This window comes from Abramis brama (genome assembly GCF_963993115.1).
Source record: "Abramis brama genome assembly, chromosome: 1".
Classification (NCBI taxonomy): Eukaryota; Metazoa; Chordata; class Actinopteri; order Cypriniformes; family Leuciscidae; genus Abramis; species Abramis brama.
The window spans coordinates 35,488,924-35,507,322 of record NC_139963.1 but is presented as its reverse complement, the minus strand read 5'-3'; the positions used below and the strand labels follow the sequence as shown (position 1 = coordinate 35,507,322).

General features: G+C 44.9%; 1 protein-coding gene across 4 annotated transcripts in view; it reads right to left on the bottom strand.

Moving 5' to 3' along the window:
• Window positions 1-18,399, bottom strand: part of cacna1ha (calcium channel, voltage-dependent, T type, alpha 1H subunit a) — a 76,911-nt gene that overhangs the window by 27,655 nt on the left and 30,857 nt on the right. For all 4 annotated transcript variants that reach the window (XM_084088421.1, XM_084088423.1, XM_084088422.1 and 1 more), the window contains exons 9-12: window positions 7,852-8,003; window positions 6,982-7,167; window positions 6,669-6,786; window positions 5,869-6,024 (exon numbers count right to left, since the gene is read on the bottom strand). In XM_084088421.1, coding sequence (XP_083944547.1) covers window positions 5,869-6,024; window positions 6,669-6,786; window positions 6,982-7,167; window positions 7,852-8,003 — 612 coding nt within the window. The remainder of the gene's footprint in view (window positions 1-5,868; window positions 6,025-6,668; window positions 6,787-6,981; window positions 7,168-7,851; window positions 8,004-18,399) is intronic.

The following is an 18,399-nucleotide window of genomic DNA, read 5'->3' as shown; positions in this document are numbered from 1 at the left end:
TCTCCACAACCTCAGTTGAGAGACCTGACTCTATGAGCTGGGCCCCCTCAGAGGCCAAGCCCACAGGTTCCACAGTTCTGGGCGGGGGTGAAATATCGAGCCCTCCGCCTGGGACAGAAGGTCCCTCCTGACGGGTAGCTCCAGAGGAGGCCCGTCGAGGAGCGACACAAGATCGGGAAACCATACTCTGCCCGGCCAGCACGGGGCTATAAGAAGCAGGCAAACCCGGTCCCTGCAAACTCTCTCCAGAACTCCCGGGAGCAGAGCAACTGGGGGAAAAGCGTACAGACGTAGCCTCGGCCACGTCTGCACCATAGCATCCAGTCCCAGAGGAGCTGGATACGTGAGGGAGAACCAAAGTGGACAGTGAGACGTCTCTCGAGACGCAAACAGATCCACTTGAGCTTGGCCAAACTCCCTCCATATCAGCTCCACCACCTCGGGGTGGAGCCTCCATTCCCCGGGCCTCGGCCCCTGTCTCGACAGAGTGTCTGCTCCTATATTCTGGACCCCGGGGATGTAAGCTGCCCTGAGTGACAGTAACTTCCCCTGGGACCACAAGAGGATATGGCGTGCCAAGTTGGATAACGGGCGCGAGCGCAAACCCCCTTGGTGGTTGATATAGGCGACTACCGACGTGTTGTCCGTGTGTACTAACACATGGTGTCCCCTGAGATCTGTGATAAAGCTCCTCAGAGCCCGGAAGACAGCTAACATCTCTAGGCGATTGATATGCCAGGAACGATGATGGTCTTCCCACAGACCTTGAGATGAGCGACCCTCCAGGATCGCTCCCCAACCCGTGAGGGAAGCATCCGTCGTTAGCAGTTTGCGACGACAAGGAGCTCCCAACACTGGGCCCTGGGACAGGAACCAAGGTTTCTTCCACATAACCAGGGCACGTAAGCATCGCCGCGTGACCTTGATTGTGCGAAATGGGTTGCCCCTCGGGGAAAACCCCCTGGTCCTGAGCCACCACTGCAGGGGCCTCATGTGCAGTAGTCCAAAAGGTATCACGTTGGAAGCTGCTGCCATGAGACCCAACAGTCTCTGGAACTGTTTGACAGTGAGTAGCTGGCCTAGCTTTACACTTTTCACAGCTGCAAGGATGGACTCTATACGTGGCGGTGACAGGCGCGCCTGCATCGACACTGAGTCCCAAACCACGCCTAAAAAAGTGGTCCTCTGGAGTGGAGAAAGCACACTCTTCTTGGCGTTCAGCCGTAACCCCAACTCTTTCATGTGGGCGAGAACAACATCTCGATGTTGAACCGCCAACTGATGCGACTGAGCTAAAATCAACCAATCGTCGATGTAGTTCATGATGCGAATACCCTGGAGGCGCAGCGGCGCCAGAGCTGCATCCATGCATTTGGTGAAAGTGCGGGGTGATAAAGCTAGGCCGAATGGAAGAACACGATATTGGTATGCTTTGCCCCCGAAAGCAAACCTCAGGAACTTCCAATGACACGGACGGATGGAAATATGGAAATATGCGTCCTTGAGGTCTATCGTGACAAACCAGTCCTCGGACCTGATCTGTGGCACGATCTGTCTCAATGTTAACATTTTGAACTTGAGCTGCATGACTGACTCGTTCAGAACTCGAAGATCTAAAATGGGACGCAATCCCCCGTCCTTCTTCGGAACTATGAAGTACCGGCTGTAAAACCCGGTTTCCCTGTTGGAGGGGGGTACACATTCTATGGCCCCTTTCTCTAACAGAGTGTTTACTTCCTGTTCCATAACCAGAACCTGCTCGGGGCCCACCACTGTGGGCAGGACCCCCATAAACCGAGGTGGGCGTTTTTTGAATTGTATCTGATACCCTTTTTCCACGGTCTGCAGGACCCAACGAGAAACATTCGACAGTAGCTTCCACGCTGTCAAAGATTCTACTAGAGGTACCAGCCTCTCGAGACTGGTTTCTGGATTTCGTTGTTGTTGAGTAGTCAATTCGTCGCCCTGTAACGGCGCACCGGCAGGGAACGACCGAACAGACTGCTCTAACACCCTCCTCGGAGGGCCGGGCATCCCGAGGCCACTACGTTTCCGGGTGGTCCTTGAGATATGTGCTCGCCAGAGACCGCTGCGCCCTGTAACACCTGAGGCGGCAGGGTTGGCAGAACGGTCCCCTGAGGGTACCGAAGAGAGACGGGCACCGTAAAAAGAGGTGTTAACCGCTCTGCTTCGGGGGGGACTACCCTCATTTGTCCTGAGCCCTCGGACGTCAGTGCCCGGTTGCATAAAGCACCTTAAGTTTTTCCCTTAAGTATGATACTTAAGGGGCGATTTCCCCTTACCTAAGAGAATAACTTAAGGGTGTTGCATATAATCTCTTAAACGGTTCTCTTAGGTAAGGGAAACATTTAAGTGTTTCACGACAGCGATCCTGGATTCACGTTATAAAAGTCTGTTGTTGCCATAGATACGCAAAACACTAACATGCCGCGTCGCGTGACGCGTCTAGGACAACTCGAGGTATCACACACCAGACGCGCACTTTCTCAGTTTATGGACAGCAATATTGTTATGTTTAAGGACATAATGGAATTAAGATAATGTATGTACGTTATGTTATGACTGTACTGTACAATTAAATATAATCGTTGCTAAGTCTGCAGTCACTTTACCTCAGAGTGTCCGTTAACTGAATGAATTGAGAATATCACCTGAAGATCCGATACACACTAATTGTACATTTATTGAATGGTAGCCGATTTATGCACGTGGAAAACATATCCCACTACCGTCTGAAAACTCCCAGTTGCAAAAAAACGCAGTGCCATAAGCAGTTGTAACACCGCAGTTAAAGAGTGGTTGCGATGTGTGACATGGTCAAGGTATGCGATGTGTGACGATGTCAAATATTGCGCGTCGATCAAATCGGTATTCTTGCAACAATTTTTCATTGCTAAGATGGTCCAAAGGGTTCTCTCTATCCCTAAAAATTATTCTTGGCACATAATGATCTTCAGCTGGTTCCATAAATTCAGCCATCGTCTTATTTTTGTCCGCGTTACTCTTAAGGTTACGATTTCCAAACCTTAAATTATACTTAGGGAAATGACCGTTAAGGGGTTTTATGCAACACTTAATGCTTTTTAAGGGATTACTTAAGTGAAAAAACAGCATTTAAGGGAAATTCTAAGTGTTTATGACGTTTTACTTAAAGAAACCCTTAAGTAACACTTAAGGGTTTTTTTCTGCAACACCCTTAGGTTTAAGGGAAACATAAGGGCGAACTTAAGGGCAAATTACACTTAAGGTGCTTTATGCAACCGGGCACAGGACTTTTTCCCAGCAGCCTTCTTGGCGGTAATGACGGTCCGCAGATCCGTCTTACCCCTCAAAGACTGCTGGGTTTGAGCGCGCCCTCCGTGTCCCCGTGACTTTTGTGGGGGAGCACGGGAGGACACACTCTGTTTTTGAGTGGCACGATGTTCAGCGCTTTTTTTAGAGGAGTGAGGCTGCTCCCGCTCAGCAGCCTCATAAAAAGAACGGCGGGGAAGAAGTTTTTGAAGAGCTGCTGCTTGCTTAGAAGCTTTTTGAGATTTTGCAACCGCACTGCTGACTGCATCGCCAAACAAACCAACAGTGGAGACCGGAGCATCTAACAGAACATGCTTTTCTCTATCCTTAATATCGCTCAGATTGAGCCACAGATGCCTCTCAGTGGCCACCAGGGCTGCCATAGACCGCCCGATTGATTTAGCGGTCTCCTTGGTGGCCCTGAGAGACAAATCTGTAGCCCTGCGTAGTTCTGCCACAGTATCAGGACCAATTCCCCCGCCCTCCTCTAAATCACCCAACAATTCAGCCTGATAGGCTTGCATAATGGACATCGTATGCAGACACGCTGCTGCCTGTCCAGCGGCTGCATATGATTTATGAACCAGGGAAGATGTCATTTTTACTGGTTTAGATGGAAGTGTAGGAGTCTTCAGGGAAGATGCCGTTGCTGGAGAGAGATAGCTCGCGAGCGTCTCTTCCACCTTCGGCATCTCCCCATAACCATGCTCTTTATATTTATGAATTGAAGAGTAGTGGGACGTGTGTGGTGTAAAAACTCTATATGACACTGGTTTCCCCCACGATCTCGACACCTCGGTGTGGAGATCGGGGAAAAACGGAAGACTCCTGCGCTGGGGCTGCGCACGAGATGGCAGGAAGCGTTCGTCAAGTTTGCTTTTAGAACGAACGTCCTGCCTATCCTCTGGCCACTCAATGGAAAGTCTGTCAACCGCTCTAGTGATCACATCGAGCAGTTCCTCAAACGCGTGAGACTGAGGTGGCGAATCCTCAGACTCAGCTTCAATACTCACAACATCCAACTCCTCAGAGCTGGATAGTTGCAGTACTGGTGCCTCCACTGGGGGGGAAGAAACCGCAGCGCGTGCTTCCACACCCTGATGAGAGGCACTGGATCTGTCAGTAAGAGGCTGAGATAAGGCAGAGCCCGTCTCAACATCCACTGACAGATCCATTTGCGAACCCCAGGTCTGAGATCGCCGCCGAGCCTCAGCCGCGGCGGGACCCGAGCCCTGGGGAACGTGGTCGGGATTGAACCGAGCCAAACGGGATCGGAGCGTACGCAATGGAAGCGCACAGCAATGCACACAGTCACCACCCTCGAGTGCTGACTGGGCATGCTCCTCTCCCAAACAAACAACACAAAGAGTGTGTGTGTCACCTCCCGTTAAATAACGCGGGCAGGGATGAACACACACTCGATACTGCTGCTTGCTCGCCATATCTGAATAAATATATATATATATAGACAGACAACACCAAATAACAAGGACAGATTCAACACAGAGCGCAACTGAAGACTCAGAAAGCTTTCGTTTTCTGTTTCGGGCCGGCTTTTATAGTTTCCTGGTACGTGACGTCACCCGCCTCTGACGTTCCGCCACACCATTGGACTGATTTTACATGTGCTTCAAGACGTCATCACGCAAAGCGTTCCCCATAGCGTCATTCTCGACGCAACGGGAGTTCCCTTGAAAGGGAACCAGCACAAGCTTATTAAAGTGTAACTTCACAGATTTTCAACCCACTTTGTATTTTTACAATGTCGGTAGTAGGCCCATATGTAAATGTACAATGTTTACTCCTTGTTACCTGGACTGAGAAATTCATGCGTATTTGTCAGCAAAAACTTTTGACAGCTTCAGGGCTTTCTTGAAAATGATAGATTATACTTTGCCATTTTTGTATCCCCGCCCTCGTTCAGTCGGATCGATGGAGGGTTATTAACAGAAAAGTTATTGTAAGAGTCTGTTTATCACTGAAAAATGTATGCAGACTGGTGGGAGTGGCATTGGAACATGCCCAGTGCATTATGGGTGTTGAAGTTTTATTTAGGAAAAGGAAAGATAACAGCCTTTTTTTCTGTTTTCTCTAGTCAGGTAGCACCGATATCTTTTGATTTTTTTCTGCCTTTCTTCTGCATAGGCAGCCAGGTTTTATTAAAAGTCCATTTTGCCAGTGGGGAAGTACTCCAAAGCATATTAACTACATATTTAGCACTAGATTTAGATATGGAGTTGATATATTGGTTTATAAGATGTACATTTAAATGTTTTTTTCAAAACATGAATCTATAGAATAATGAAAACCAAAATAATCAGTTATTTGCAGCACAGTTTACATTCTTTACTTTTTTTTCATTCAATGCATTATTTATTTATGTAATGTAAAGAACAAAAAAGCTGAAAAATACTTATGTTGACTGCAGTATTATAACAGCAATGAAGTTTAACTCCCCAGACTATCTGCAGGAAGCAATTACTTTGCACAAATGCTTAAGAAATATAAACAAAATACTGTAAATGAGACAGCTGTAATAGAAAGTTTTTTTTATACCTCTGCCTGAAACCCCTCCACTAAGATGGCCACAAGCAGGTTAAAGAGGACATAATTCCCAAAAGTCATCAGAGCCACAAAGTAAAGAGCCGCCCATGGGGAGGTGGAAGCCATTCCATTATAGAGGACCACGTTCCAGTCTTCCTGAGTCAGAATCTGAAACACACGCAAACAATTTGTCTGAGAAAAAGAGTACAGAGAACGGGCTGAGTAAAGAAAAAAAACTCTGACATATTAATTAGATCTGCAATAGAGTAGTGTTTTGTGTATGTGTTTTCCTGTATCTGAATTATACAGTGGGGAAATTAATACAGAATTTGATGAATTTGAATAGTGTTTTGTGATTATACTGTACCATCTATTCAGAGTTCGGCTCCTTACTGAAGTACAAGTAATTGGCTTTCCCGGTTTAGCAATTAAGTATTTTTTTAACCACAAAATGGTTTTGCGATAATCTAGTGAGAATAGCTGTAAATGCGCATGGTAAGAAGATACAGTGCAGGTTCAGCAATTCAGGAAATTGTGCTGATGCAAAATTATGCTGATGCTTTCCATTGTAGTGAGCTGCACATTAGTAACTATTTTAGCTCAAGATATAGATATGGAGTTAATAAATTGGTTTATGGGATATACAGATATTTATAATAATATAAATAACTCTAACCTGACAAAAATAAACAATTACTTACAACACACTTTACATTTGATATGTCAATATTTCAAAGTATGAAAAAATGTCTATTCTGTTCATTGAAAGTAAGGACAGATCTATGTACAGTAAGCATAGTTTCTGCTCTTACCTGAAACACAGTGACAATGGCCCACAGCAAGGAATCAAAGTTTTTCCTGTCAGGAATGGTGTCTCCATTCTCCATCTTCTGGCTGAATTTGCATCCAAACAGATGCATTCCAAGAATGCTGTATTGACAGTCAAATAAAAATAAAATGCATAAACATTTAAGCACATAATTCCAGAATTACGTTCAATAAAATCTAATTAATGTAGCACTGTGTTTTCTAAATCAAATGGTCAAGATTAGCTATAGTGTTGGTGGCACTGTGCAACAAGCTTGGTTCTAACTGGTTGAATGAGGGTGTGGGTTTGGTCTGCACCTGAATGTGAAGATGAAAAGCATGAGCAGCATGCAGAATGTTGCCACATTATCCATTGTCTTCATCAGCACCACCAGCTGTCTACGCAGTGCAGGGAGGAAGCGCACCAGTTTGAGTACACGCAGGAGACGAAACGTCCTCAGCACTGAAAGACCCCCATCCGCCTGCCCTATGATCTCCCACACACTGCCACCGGAAACACATGGTTATATTTAAGAGTTATATATTGAATAGTTCAGATGAAAAAAACATTACCTCAACATTGCTTATGTATGCTTACAAGCACTTAAAATACTGTACAACATATTAACATGAAGCCCTGCTAAAATTTTCTACTATCTTTCAGCTATAGCATCTGGGTAGCTGATGCATACTGTAACATGGCCATGAAAAATCAATAAAAGTTTTAGATATTGATAAGAATAAGAAATGTTTCTTGAGCATCAATTCATAGAATGATTTCTGAAGAATCAGGTGACTGGAGTAATGATGCTGAAAATTCAGCTTTACCATCAAATTAATAAATAGCATTTTAAATCATATTAAAATATAAAACAGTTATTTTAAATTGTAATAATATTTTACAATATTAAAAACTTCTGTAGTGAAAAAAGTAGTGTATATTTGATACGTATTTTATAAATTTTCCATCAATTGAATGGTACAATATAATCTATTTAATATATAATATAATTCCCTGCTGAAGAATCCAGCATTGCCGGTCACCAGCATAAGGTATGTTTTGCATGCTAAGACCTGCATGGGGTGCTGGTTGCTGGTACAGTAGGACCAGCATGGAATTCATGCTGGTTTATGCTGGATTTTTCAGCAGGGATATGAATATAGATATAGATATATAACAGATCTTACCTTATGACTACAATAATCCCATCAAAGATGTTGTAGGGGTTCTTGATATAGCCGAAGGTACCAAAGGCCAGCAGTTTGAAAAGCATTTCAAGGACAAACATGCTAGTGAAGACGATGTTGCTGATCTCCAGAACATTTGTCAGCTGCATGGGCTGTGAGAGGAAACAGAGCCACACCTCATTACCTTCTGCAGATCAAAGTCATGCCAAGATACTGCTGGGAATACAACATGTGAGTGACCTTATTCACTGACCCTCATAATGGTACCTTCACACACCTTTACTCTCACAACATCACTTGAAACGCCATGAGTCAGAGTACTGTATATGAATACAGAGACCTGCAAAACTACTGAGCACATTCAAACGATAAATGGAGCGTTTATGTAAACACGGTACCTCTGGGTCAAATGAAAAAGATATTTCAGCACACTTATGAAGCAATTACAATTGTTCAGTTTTACACAAACAGCTCTAGCGCTGAGCTTGGATAAGCAAAATCAATCCCAAAGCATTATAAGCTCTTTTATTAAGAGCAAAGCAACACAGATCAATCAGACAGTACCTCTAAAATCTGTCCATCATAAGCAGTTTCAGGGCATTTGCTGATGCAGACTGTACCAAGTCTTGTGCCTGAAGAATTACCACTGCACTCTTCGATTCTTTAGCACAGAGCAAATCAATAAACACATTCTAAAGGAAGCATAAATGATATGAACCTCTTAGTTTTGCTGCCCATTATAAGAGCAGCAACCCTCAGAATTCACCTGGATACTGTTCACATTAACATACGGTTATAAAATCAATGCCAAACTGTTAGACAATCGCCCTTGCTATGGGCAAACTGAAAGTCATCATGTTAAACACTTCCATTTAGAAAGATAAAACCTCATACATTAAGATTTCACTGCTTCTGATATCACTCTCTCGCCTTATTGGCGCTTTTACAGACACATAAAACTGCATTATTGCACATAATGAAATAACAACAAACAATACAGTATTTATTAATCTATTCTACACTCTTAGAAGAAAAGGTATATTGGACCTTAAAGTGTTTTGTCAGGCGCTTAATATTTAGAACCATTTAGAGGTTCCCATCATGGGATTATTTTATTGATTTAAATTAAATTAATTATTTTTGCTTTAATTCATTTTTATTTTTTATTAAATCTTATAAATTAAACAGCTCACATTATCACTAAACAAATTGAAATAACCCATTCAACTTGAAAGTTTTATGCAATCATTTAAGACATTTCTCTTTATAACAAAGAACAATAATACATTTATAAATTAACATTATCTAGATTAACAAATGCTGTAAATTGCTGTTCGTTGATAAGTTCATGATTCCTACTACAGAATGCTGAATGAAACCTTATTGTAAATTGTTACCAGTGAAGTATGTTTCTATTACAAAATATACAGTAGGTTATCTATACCTGTCTCATTATTGAATTAGTTTGCAAGTATAAACTCATACCCTGTAAATAACAAAAGGTTACTGTCGTAACCCCGGTTCTCTGAAACATAGAGTGGAGATATCCACCTATGGGAAGGGCATCCATACCTGACCTCTGCAGAAGCATCCAATTGCACCAAGTCTGGCAAGACAGACAGAAACGCGCAGCCAATGCAAAAGGCCCCACCTCTTACCTGCAGACATAAGAAGCCTGCATGCGCTGCTGTTCTCCAGTTGACATGCGCTTCTCGCGATCTCTGCACTTACACAGTTTGGTTGGATTTACGCTGCTCACCTTACGTGTAGGCAGGAAGACAAATCACCAGATCAGCCTCCGCCAGGCATGACAGTTGTTTTCTACCAAGTTTAGCTGTGTTTGCTTTCTGAGCCGCCCACGCTCTTGCATCTTCACACCTGTTTCCCTTTCCACGGCTGCCCGCCACAGAGTTTTTCGCTGGTATGTCGCTCTCTAAACCTGCCGCTTCTCACGGGAATAGCTTATCACAGGAATAGCCTGCCCGACCACGTGTGGTGCGCTGATTGCCGTGAAGGACCTTCACCTGTTCTGTGTGGTCTGCTTGGGCCTCAAGCACGCGGAAGATGCTTACTGCAGTCATTGCCTGATGCTACCGAAAAAACTCCTGCGTGCCGCCTTAAAGTTGCTGCGACCCAGTGTGTTGAGCTCTGCTTTTCTGACTCGGATGGGGGACACGGTGACGATGACGTGCTACCGGGGCGCGACATCGCTCACCTGGGCTGACCAGCCCAATCCTGCGTTCCCCGAAGAGGACATCTTCGCGGGCAATCTCCCGCTCGTCGAATGAACCGGCCGGTTCTGGTGATGATGATGACGCGGGCCTTCTCGGGGTCTCAGAGGCCCCATCCCTTACCTGCGGGAATAAGAAGCCTGCATGCGCTGCTGTTCTCCAGTAAGTATATTCGCCTCTCGTGCGGTAAGTGGGGCAAAGCTGGTGGATCTCTCCACTCGATGTTTCAGAGAACTGGGGTTATGACAATAACCTATTCTGCCGTGCAAAGGCAAAAGACCATAACTTTGTTTTAAGTCGAAAATGAGTTATTGATATTTTTGCCACATTCAAGACCTCCTTTATCATGTGGATAAGTATCTTGAGTCAATTCCGTTGTTTTTGCAAGGAAATAATGGGTTGTCTTAACAGTAACTTCCAAAAGCCCATGAGAAACCAAGGAACCACTCTCCATTAAAATTGAAATTATGGTGTAGCCTGTGTACTTTGTACAGCTGCCATCAGTCCCTGTAACTTCTGATGTCCTCAGAGCTTTGTCCTGCACAAACAGAACATTTAGTATGGTCGACAAACGTGCGATATCGATCGCGAAGGATATATAAAAATGTTACACATGCCGTAGCAGATGAATACAACAAAGAACTAAAGCCCCGCCTCACCCAGTTCGGGTACCGGACCTGTTTGAAATACTCATACATCTAGCTGGCAGAGTGCCAAAACTGCGCCGGCACCTTTAGCACCGCCCTGAACACAGTCGAGCCGACGCGGGACTATATCACAGGGAGTGATAATAATGAAGCAACAAGGGTATATTGGTGCATACAAATACAACATAATGAAGCAACAAGTGTAGGCTACTGGTGCATACAACATCAGACCAGCTGTTACAAGCGGTACTAGCAATTACTAAAACATCTAATTGCCAGATTTCCAGTGTCCTACCTATAATTAATTTGGCGGAACAACTAAAAATATTTAAAGTCATTTTTCTCAGTTCCACACTCTAGCAAGTTAAGGTCTTTTGCCTTTGTAGGGTAGCATTGTTCTCTTTCATCATCTCGTGTTTGAGATCCATCTATGGGAGAGACATGGACAGCTCCCTGATTGCCCAATACACTCGCAGTGAGGTTCTGTAAGCCAGAGAAAGACGGTCACCCAAAGGGGCGGTGCCTGACACGTCCCATAATCATGAACCCGCCATACTGATGCACAAACATAACTGCTGTGTACAGGCAGGACATGAAACGTGTGTGGCACACACAAGAGAAGGAAGGGTTAAGCCGTCCCACCCCCAAAACCGAATGTGCTACCGAGGTTCTGGTGACATCCAGCCGGTAGTAACGCACAAACGTATGGGGAGAAGCCCAGCTGGCAGCAGAGCAAATGTCCTGCAGCGATACTCCCCTGAACAGAGCCCAAGAGGTGGCTAAGCCCCTAGTGGAATGAGCTCTGATGTCCCCTGGGGGCTGCACTTCCTTCAATTCATATGCCAAAATTATAGCGTCCACAAGCCAATGTGAGAGGCGTTGCTTAGATATGGGATTATCTCCACCAGCCACGGTGCTTTGGGCCATCTGGGTGCTATCAGAATGAGAGACGGGCACTTCTCTCTCACCCTGGCCTATGTGGGAATTATCAGGCACAGAGGAGGAAAAACATATAGCAGTACTCTGGGCCATGGGTGGGCCAGTGCTTCCACGTTCTTTAGCAAGAACAACATAGGACAATGGGTGTTTTCGTGCGAGGCGAATAGTTCTACAGTTGCCTGTCCGAATCTCATCCGTATCATACCCACTATCAGAGGGTGGAGGCGCCAATCTCCATAGAGTGTGTTCCCCCTCAATAGAAGGTCCGCACCTCTGTTCAGAATGCCTGGAACATGAGTCGCGTGTAACGACAGGAAAAATCGCCTGTTCCACACCAAAAGCTTGTAAGCTAGAGCGTGTAGTTTCGACGAGCGCACGCCAGCTTCCCTGTGCGTAAAAGTCTGCGCTCTTCCAGTGGCGCAGAGTTGCTGTGCAGGTGCGCGTCACTATTACAGAGCGGCAAAGATCGTGTAACAGGCTGAAATGTAGTGACAAAACCCATTTCATGAATGCTCTCTGCAGCCTAAGGCAAGTGCGAAATTGCACTTTTGCCCCCTCTCTGAACTGCGACAGGCAGTTAATTAGAGAGAGAACGTGCGCTCGTTTTATGGCGCGGGCAAGCGAGCCATAAGTTAACATTCTGAAATGAATATTTCCACAAATGTTTGTTCAACACTCAGAGGTCAAAAATGGGGTGGAGAGAACCGTCCTTCTTTGGAACCAGGAAATAATGAGAATAAAATCCCTGATTTATCAGATTGTATGCGTCACCCACTCGGGAGCCGCAGCAGTTTGCCACGCTGACACACAGCTCGTGAGTGTTCCCACTCGAGCCGTGATAGCTTTGTGTATGCCCAGCTGGCTCATTTGGGATGCAATAATGCCCTCTAGTGGATGAACTTGGGATGGCATGCAGGGGTTCAGAGAGATGTTCTCTCTCTGTAGAGAAAAGTACTTTCTCTGCAGAGAGAGGTTCCCTCTCTGTAACAAATTCATTTGATTTGTTTGATTTAATGTGTTTTTTTTGTGTTTTGTGTTCGGGAACACATGGGCCGAAGCCTTTATTAACTGGGTGAGGGGAACACAGTGTGTGTGGTGTGGTGACATTGCTTTTGCACTTTTCCTCACAACAGACCCCCTGAGCGTGGGGGGAGAACAAACAATGCCCACTGAACAAATGGGCTGGGCAGCCTCGAGAGGGGGGTGGTCGACCCCTCCATAAGAAACCCTCCGTCTCTTGAACAGGGGCTCTAGGGCAGGAAGAGAGTCCAAAGAGCTTGCGGCTTGTGAGCGCAGACTCGATGCCCACGGGTTCGAGGGTTTTCCCACCGCGGCAGGAGTCGGTTTCCCCCAGGTCTTAGCAGAGGGTGGGTTGCTCTGTCGTGGCGGGGGTTTGTTGCGGGGCCTTTCCTTGCCCTGATGGAAGTTACGTCCCGAGACAGGGGAGTTAGGCAAATGCACAGGGGGCGCCTGGTGTGGGGCCGCCTTCCTGGGAAGGCATAACTTGAAGGCCTTGTCTTCCTTTTTTGCATCGTTGCTGCATCAATGTGACGGCGGGGCCAAAGAGAGCCCAGCCGGGCTCTACCGGGGCGCCAGCAATGCACCTCTTCTCACTGTCAGGGAGGCCCGACAGGTTCAGCCAGAGTGCGCGCTCTCCCACCACAGAAAAGCGCCATGGAGCACCTGCAGGTTTGGACGGCCTGATGAGCGTTACGGAGGACGAGGTCATTAACAGTACTGATCTCCTTCCACAGCGTGGGTGAGGTGGATCCCTTGTCCAGCTGTTGGCCTAAGTCATCCAAAATCTCCACCTGGTAAGCAGAGAGGAGGGAGGAGACATTCAGGGCCCTGACAGCCAAGTCCGAGGATCTATAAGCGGCCTGATGCACAGAGGCAGAAAAACAGTCCATCTTGTTAGGCAAGACCGGTTTCGAGGGAGCGAGCAGCCCACCCTAGACTAGGTTGAGGTGCCTGGCGATCGATGGCTCAATAGTGGAGGGATCACCCATGCCGAGAGCCGCCATATCCTTTACCTCTAGACCCGCAAGACCGTGTTTGAGATTGAGCGGGTCGCTCCAGTTGTGCCTCATGTGCTTTGCGCACGCTAGGAGGACAGGGAAGAGTTGTTTCCTCAAACCGGGAGGGGGTCCCAGCACTTTCCCGTCATAAATGTCCCTTTCCTGGTCGGTGGCGCTCTGTGGAGCCAGCCACTCAATGTTGAGGCAAGCGGCCGCTCGCTCACACACTTCTAGGAGGATGGACTGAGGCAAGGCCGCGGGGGCGTTGGCCTGGGGAACGCCAGAGGACGGGATGGCCTCCTCGTCCTCTGAGACCCCGAGAAGGCCCGCGTCTTCATCATCACCAGAACCAGCCGGTTCATTCGAAAGGCGGGAGTATGCCCGCGAAGATGTCCTCTTCGGGGAATGCAGGATTGGGCTGTTCAGCCCAGATGAGAGATGTCGCGCCCCGGTAGCACGTCATCGTCACCGTGTCCCCCATCCGAGTCAGAAAAGCAGAGCTCAACACACTGGGTCGCAGCAACTTTAAGGCGGCGTCGCAGGAGTTTTTTCGGCAGCATCAGGCAATGACTGCATTTCTCCGGGTTCTCCAAAGCCTCTTCCGCGTGCTTGAGGCCCAAGCAGACCACGCAAAACGGGTGAAGGTCCTTCACGGCAATCAGCGCACCACATGCGACCGGGCAGGCTATTCCTGTGATAAGCTATTCCCGTGAGAAGCGGCAGGTTTAGAGAGCGATATACCAGCGAAAAACTCTGTGGCGGGCAGCCGTGGAAAGGGAAAGCGTGGGCGGCTCAGAAAGCAAACACAGCTAAACTTGGTAGAAAACAACTGTCACGCCTGGCGGAGGCTGATCTGGCGATTTGTCTTCCTGCAGACATGTAAGGTGAGCAGCGTAAATCCAACCAAACTGTGTAAGTGCAGAGATCGCGAGAAGCGCATGTCAACTGGAGAATATCAATGTACTTCATGAATATATATGCCACTTCCCAAAACTACTTGGTACCCAGGAACAACAGATTAGAAATGGATCAGTAAAAGAAAAATGAAAACCTTTCATTATATCATCTTATACTGCAATGTTAGATTAGACAAGCATATTCCGCCTAACGGGCATCAATTTGTAGTCCTAAACAGTTTTAGCATCACAAATTTTGTAGGCTATTTGTAGGCTAATTGGTATTGCCGGGTACAAGAAATAAACAAAAACCCAGAATATCTGCTAATACAAGCTAGCAGTGTCAAAATAAAACAGATGGTAGTCACATTTTCAGTGGGTAAATTTCCATTTAAATCTTACAATTTATGCAACATATATACATAAACAGATGTGCTTGTGTCGTGTTGAACAGGTTGCTTTGTGAATCATTATTCCAGAAGCGGACACCACCTCAGGTGCCAAGATTGTTGAAGTGTGTTAACTCTAATTTGGCTTGAAATAAAATGCAATGCTAATTTGCCAGAACAATTCTGAAGCAACAGATTCATAAAACATACTATGGGGCAAAAACATTGTTTAGTGTAATTTTCCTCATAGAGTGAGACACGTGTCATTATGCAGTGCCATAGCCTGAGCTCAGTCGTGATTCATTCTAAACACAATCTTCAAGCCTGTGCATAATTTTTCCAACAAAATGACGTGTCTTTTTTCTAGTGACAGAGATGATCAGTGCATGTCTAGTTTTAAGATACTAAACAATTGTATTGTTGTTGATCCCTCCTCCCCAGACCCTATTGCTCATCCCCTGCAACAAAACCAGGGATGGTTCACATGACAATCACACACTATCAATATCAAAACAATATCCTGACCACTCTTCAATACAATACATACTCACAAAAAGTATTCTCGTCGCTTGATAAACTTAAGGTTGAGCCACTGTAGTCACTTGGACAATTTTAACGATGTCATTACTAACTTTTCTGGGCCGGCAGAATACAATTACCAGCCTATGAAGGAGTGAGCCAGCTCTCAGATTTCATCAAAAATATCTTCATTTGTGTTCCGAAGATGAACAAAAGTCTTATGGGTTTTGAACAACATGAGGGTGAGTAATTGACCCTTCGCTAAGCCCCGCCCTCCTTAGTTACTGTTGCTACGCCTGTCAAGCTTTTGCGCCTGGCACGTCTATTACAGTATGTATGCACTGGTTTCAGACATTCCTAAGGAGATAATTAGTCATTTTTGGCAAACAGGTGAAAATATGAGAGTGCAATACTGCAGTATGCATTCGAGGGCTATATCCACGACATAATATGCAAACGATTAGAGAATAATTTCATCAAAATTGAAGTTAAAGCATAACGTTAGGTCCCAGCGCAAGCAGCAACCGCCTCATATGCTGACCATTCAAATGGGAAACACACAAATTTGAGGAACAGCTATGTGCATGCCCAGCAGGGTAAGTGAAATTTGAAAATATTCGAATATTTATAAAACAAACAGCTTATCCATATGTATTGTGGAATAAACACAAGACATTAGCCTGACCACTTTGCAATGATAACATTCTCCCGCTTATATTTTTAGCACGCCAGGCTAACGTTACTGCTCACACGTCGGACTAACTTACTGTTATGAACTGATTAAGTTTGCATACCAACCTTTTCCTTGGAGATCTCCGGCAAGCCCCGTGATGTTCCCTCCTTTTACTAACTACTGTACCTTTTACTTTTACTAGAACTAACGGGAGAGTCGCGATCGGATTGGGGTAACGGTTTGGCCGTCGATTAACAAAATGTTGAAATATATTTTTAAGTAACGTTAAGTTATGTCAGTGAGCCTCCGTCTTGCCTTTAATCACACTGCTTGATCCACGAGCTGGACAATAACTTTATTCTAGAGCTGCTATAAAGCCAAAACACTTTACTTTTAATTTCCTATTATCAATGTAAAGCTGCTTTGGAACAATCTACATTGTTAAAAGCGCTATATAAATGAAGATGACGCCTGGCATTTCTCCCCTTGGGTTTTAGGTTTCGGGAAGGGAACAAAATCCACCACCCCGTCCAAACTTTTAGGATACCGGGTATCAGATTTGCACAATCCATACGCACAACGCTTCGGCATGTTTCCCTCGCTCGAAAGCTTGCCAGACCTCCCGCGCCTAAGTTACGGTTGCTAAGCCACGATTGGCCTGTGGCGGTTTTCGGGCGTGGCTTAGCGAAGGGTCAATTACTAACAGAATTTTTGGGTGAACTAACCCTTTAATGATCCTCAATGATCGCAGCAATTATTGTACCACCCGAATGGGAAAATTATCAGTAAACATCAATGTAAATTAATGTCTGTTTCTCACACAAATATATTGCATGAGTTCAGATTTGGAATATAGTGTATGGACTATTTTTTATATATTTTTATACTGCTTTTGGGGGCTTTTTGTAGACCCTTTTAATGTCCTTTTAACATGAGGGTGCGTAAATGATGACATTTTTTATTTTCGACTGAACCACTACACCACTTACACTACACACAAATCGAATATCCATCCCAGCTTTCCTGAAAATGGTCTGCCTGAGTGCAAAGCTACAAATTCCCACTGCTGCTGCATCAAGCACATTTGCTGGACAGAGCAATAGAAAAGCAATGACAGTGAAAATGCATGTTGGGACACTGGGCTTTCAGTGGCGGCAACATGGCAGACTAAAGGAGAGTGATGTTAGCAGAGGACAGTACAGAGGGAGTCGGCTGCTGCAACCTTTATTGCCCCCTTCCTCCATCATTTCCCATGATGCATAGCACACTTTCCCACTTCTTTATACACCTCTGAGTGCAGAACAACTCAATGAATGAAAAACAACAACATGGTTGTTAAATATATTGGTAAAAGAAGCACTTAGAAGGTTGTGGTTTAAAAATAAACATTCTGACATTAGAGGGTTGTATCGGTCAAAGAAGCCCCAAGAAGGTTGTGGTTTAAAAATAAACATTCTGACATAAACACTCTGTCACCTCCACTGTTTACTTCTGAATATTATAGTTTGGTTCCAAAACGTGATAAATCCATTTTGATTAATTTGAGTAAAAATGTGTTTTCTTTACCAAGAAAGTGGCAAGATGAAAACCACTATTTTCTGTTTCAAACTTTCACATAGCATCTTTAGGTTATAATAACATAAATTCAAATCCAGATTTTGATTTTCAAAGATTTATTATAAAAACTAATTATTTTTTTTTTAAACAAAAATGCAATAAATTCATGACACTTTTTTTTTCAAAATGCAATTAATCCATTGAATCAATATAAACTTATTTTTCATATTGAAACTGTTGAAAATACACAACAAAGTAAGTTGATCCACATATGACAGCCTCTGAACTCGGTCAATACTAATCTTATAGGCTATACAGGCACTGGACTAAAATACATTCAATCAGCCATCGCTAAGAAATACCTCCTGAACTTTTTTGACGGCGATCAGCTGTAAAATGGCTTGGTCCAGCTCGGTTTTCGTTGACTTTTGAGTACAAGAATTGAAAGTTTTTTAAAAGATCCTCTGGGGTCAACGTGTCAGCGTGACAGAAGTTTGATGCTGTCGTGTGAGAACAAGCAACAGTCTGCATTTTTCCTCCTCCCGCGTGCCTCATCTTCTTAATCTCCTCACATAAATGATTAGATTTCGATGGCGTACGTTTCTTCCCTACCGCAGAAACCACCACAGGTTCATCAATGCCGTCAAATGTATTAATTTTTTGTTTGTTTGTTAATCAA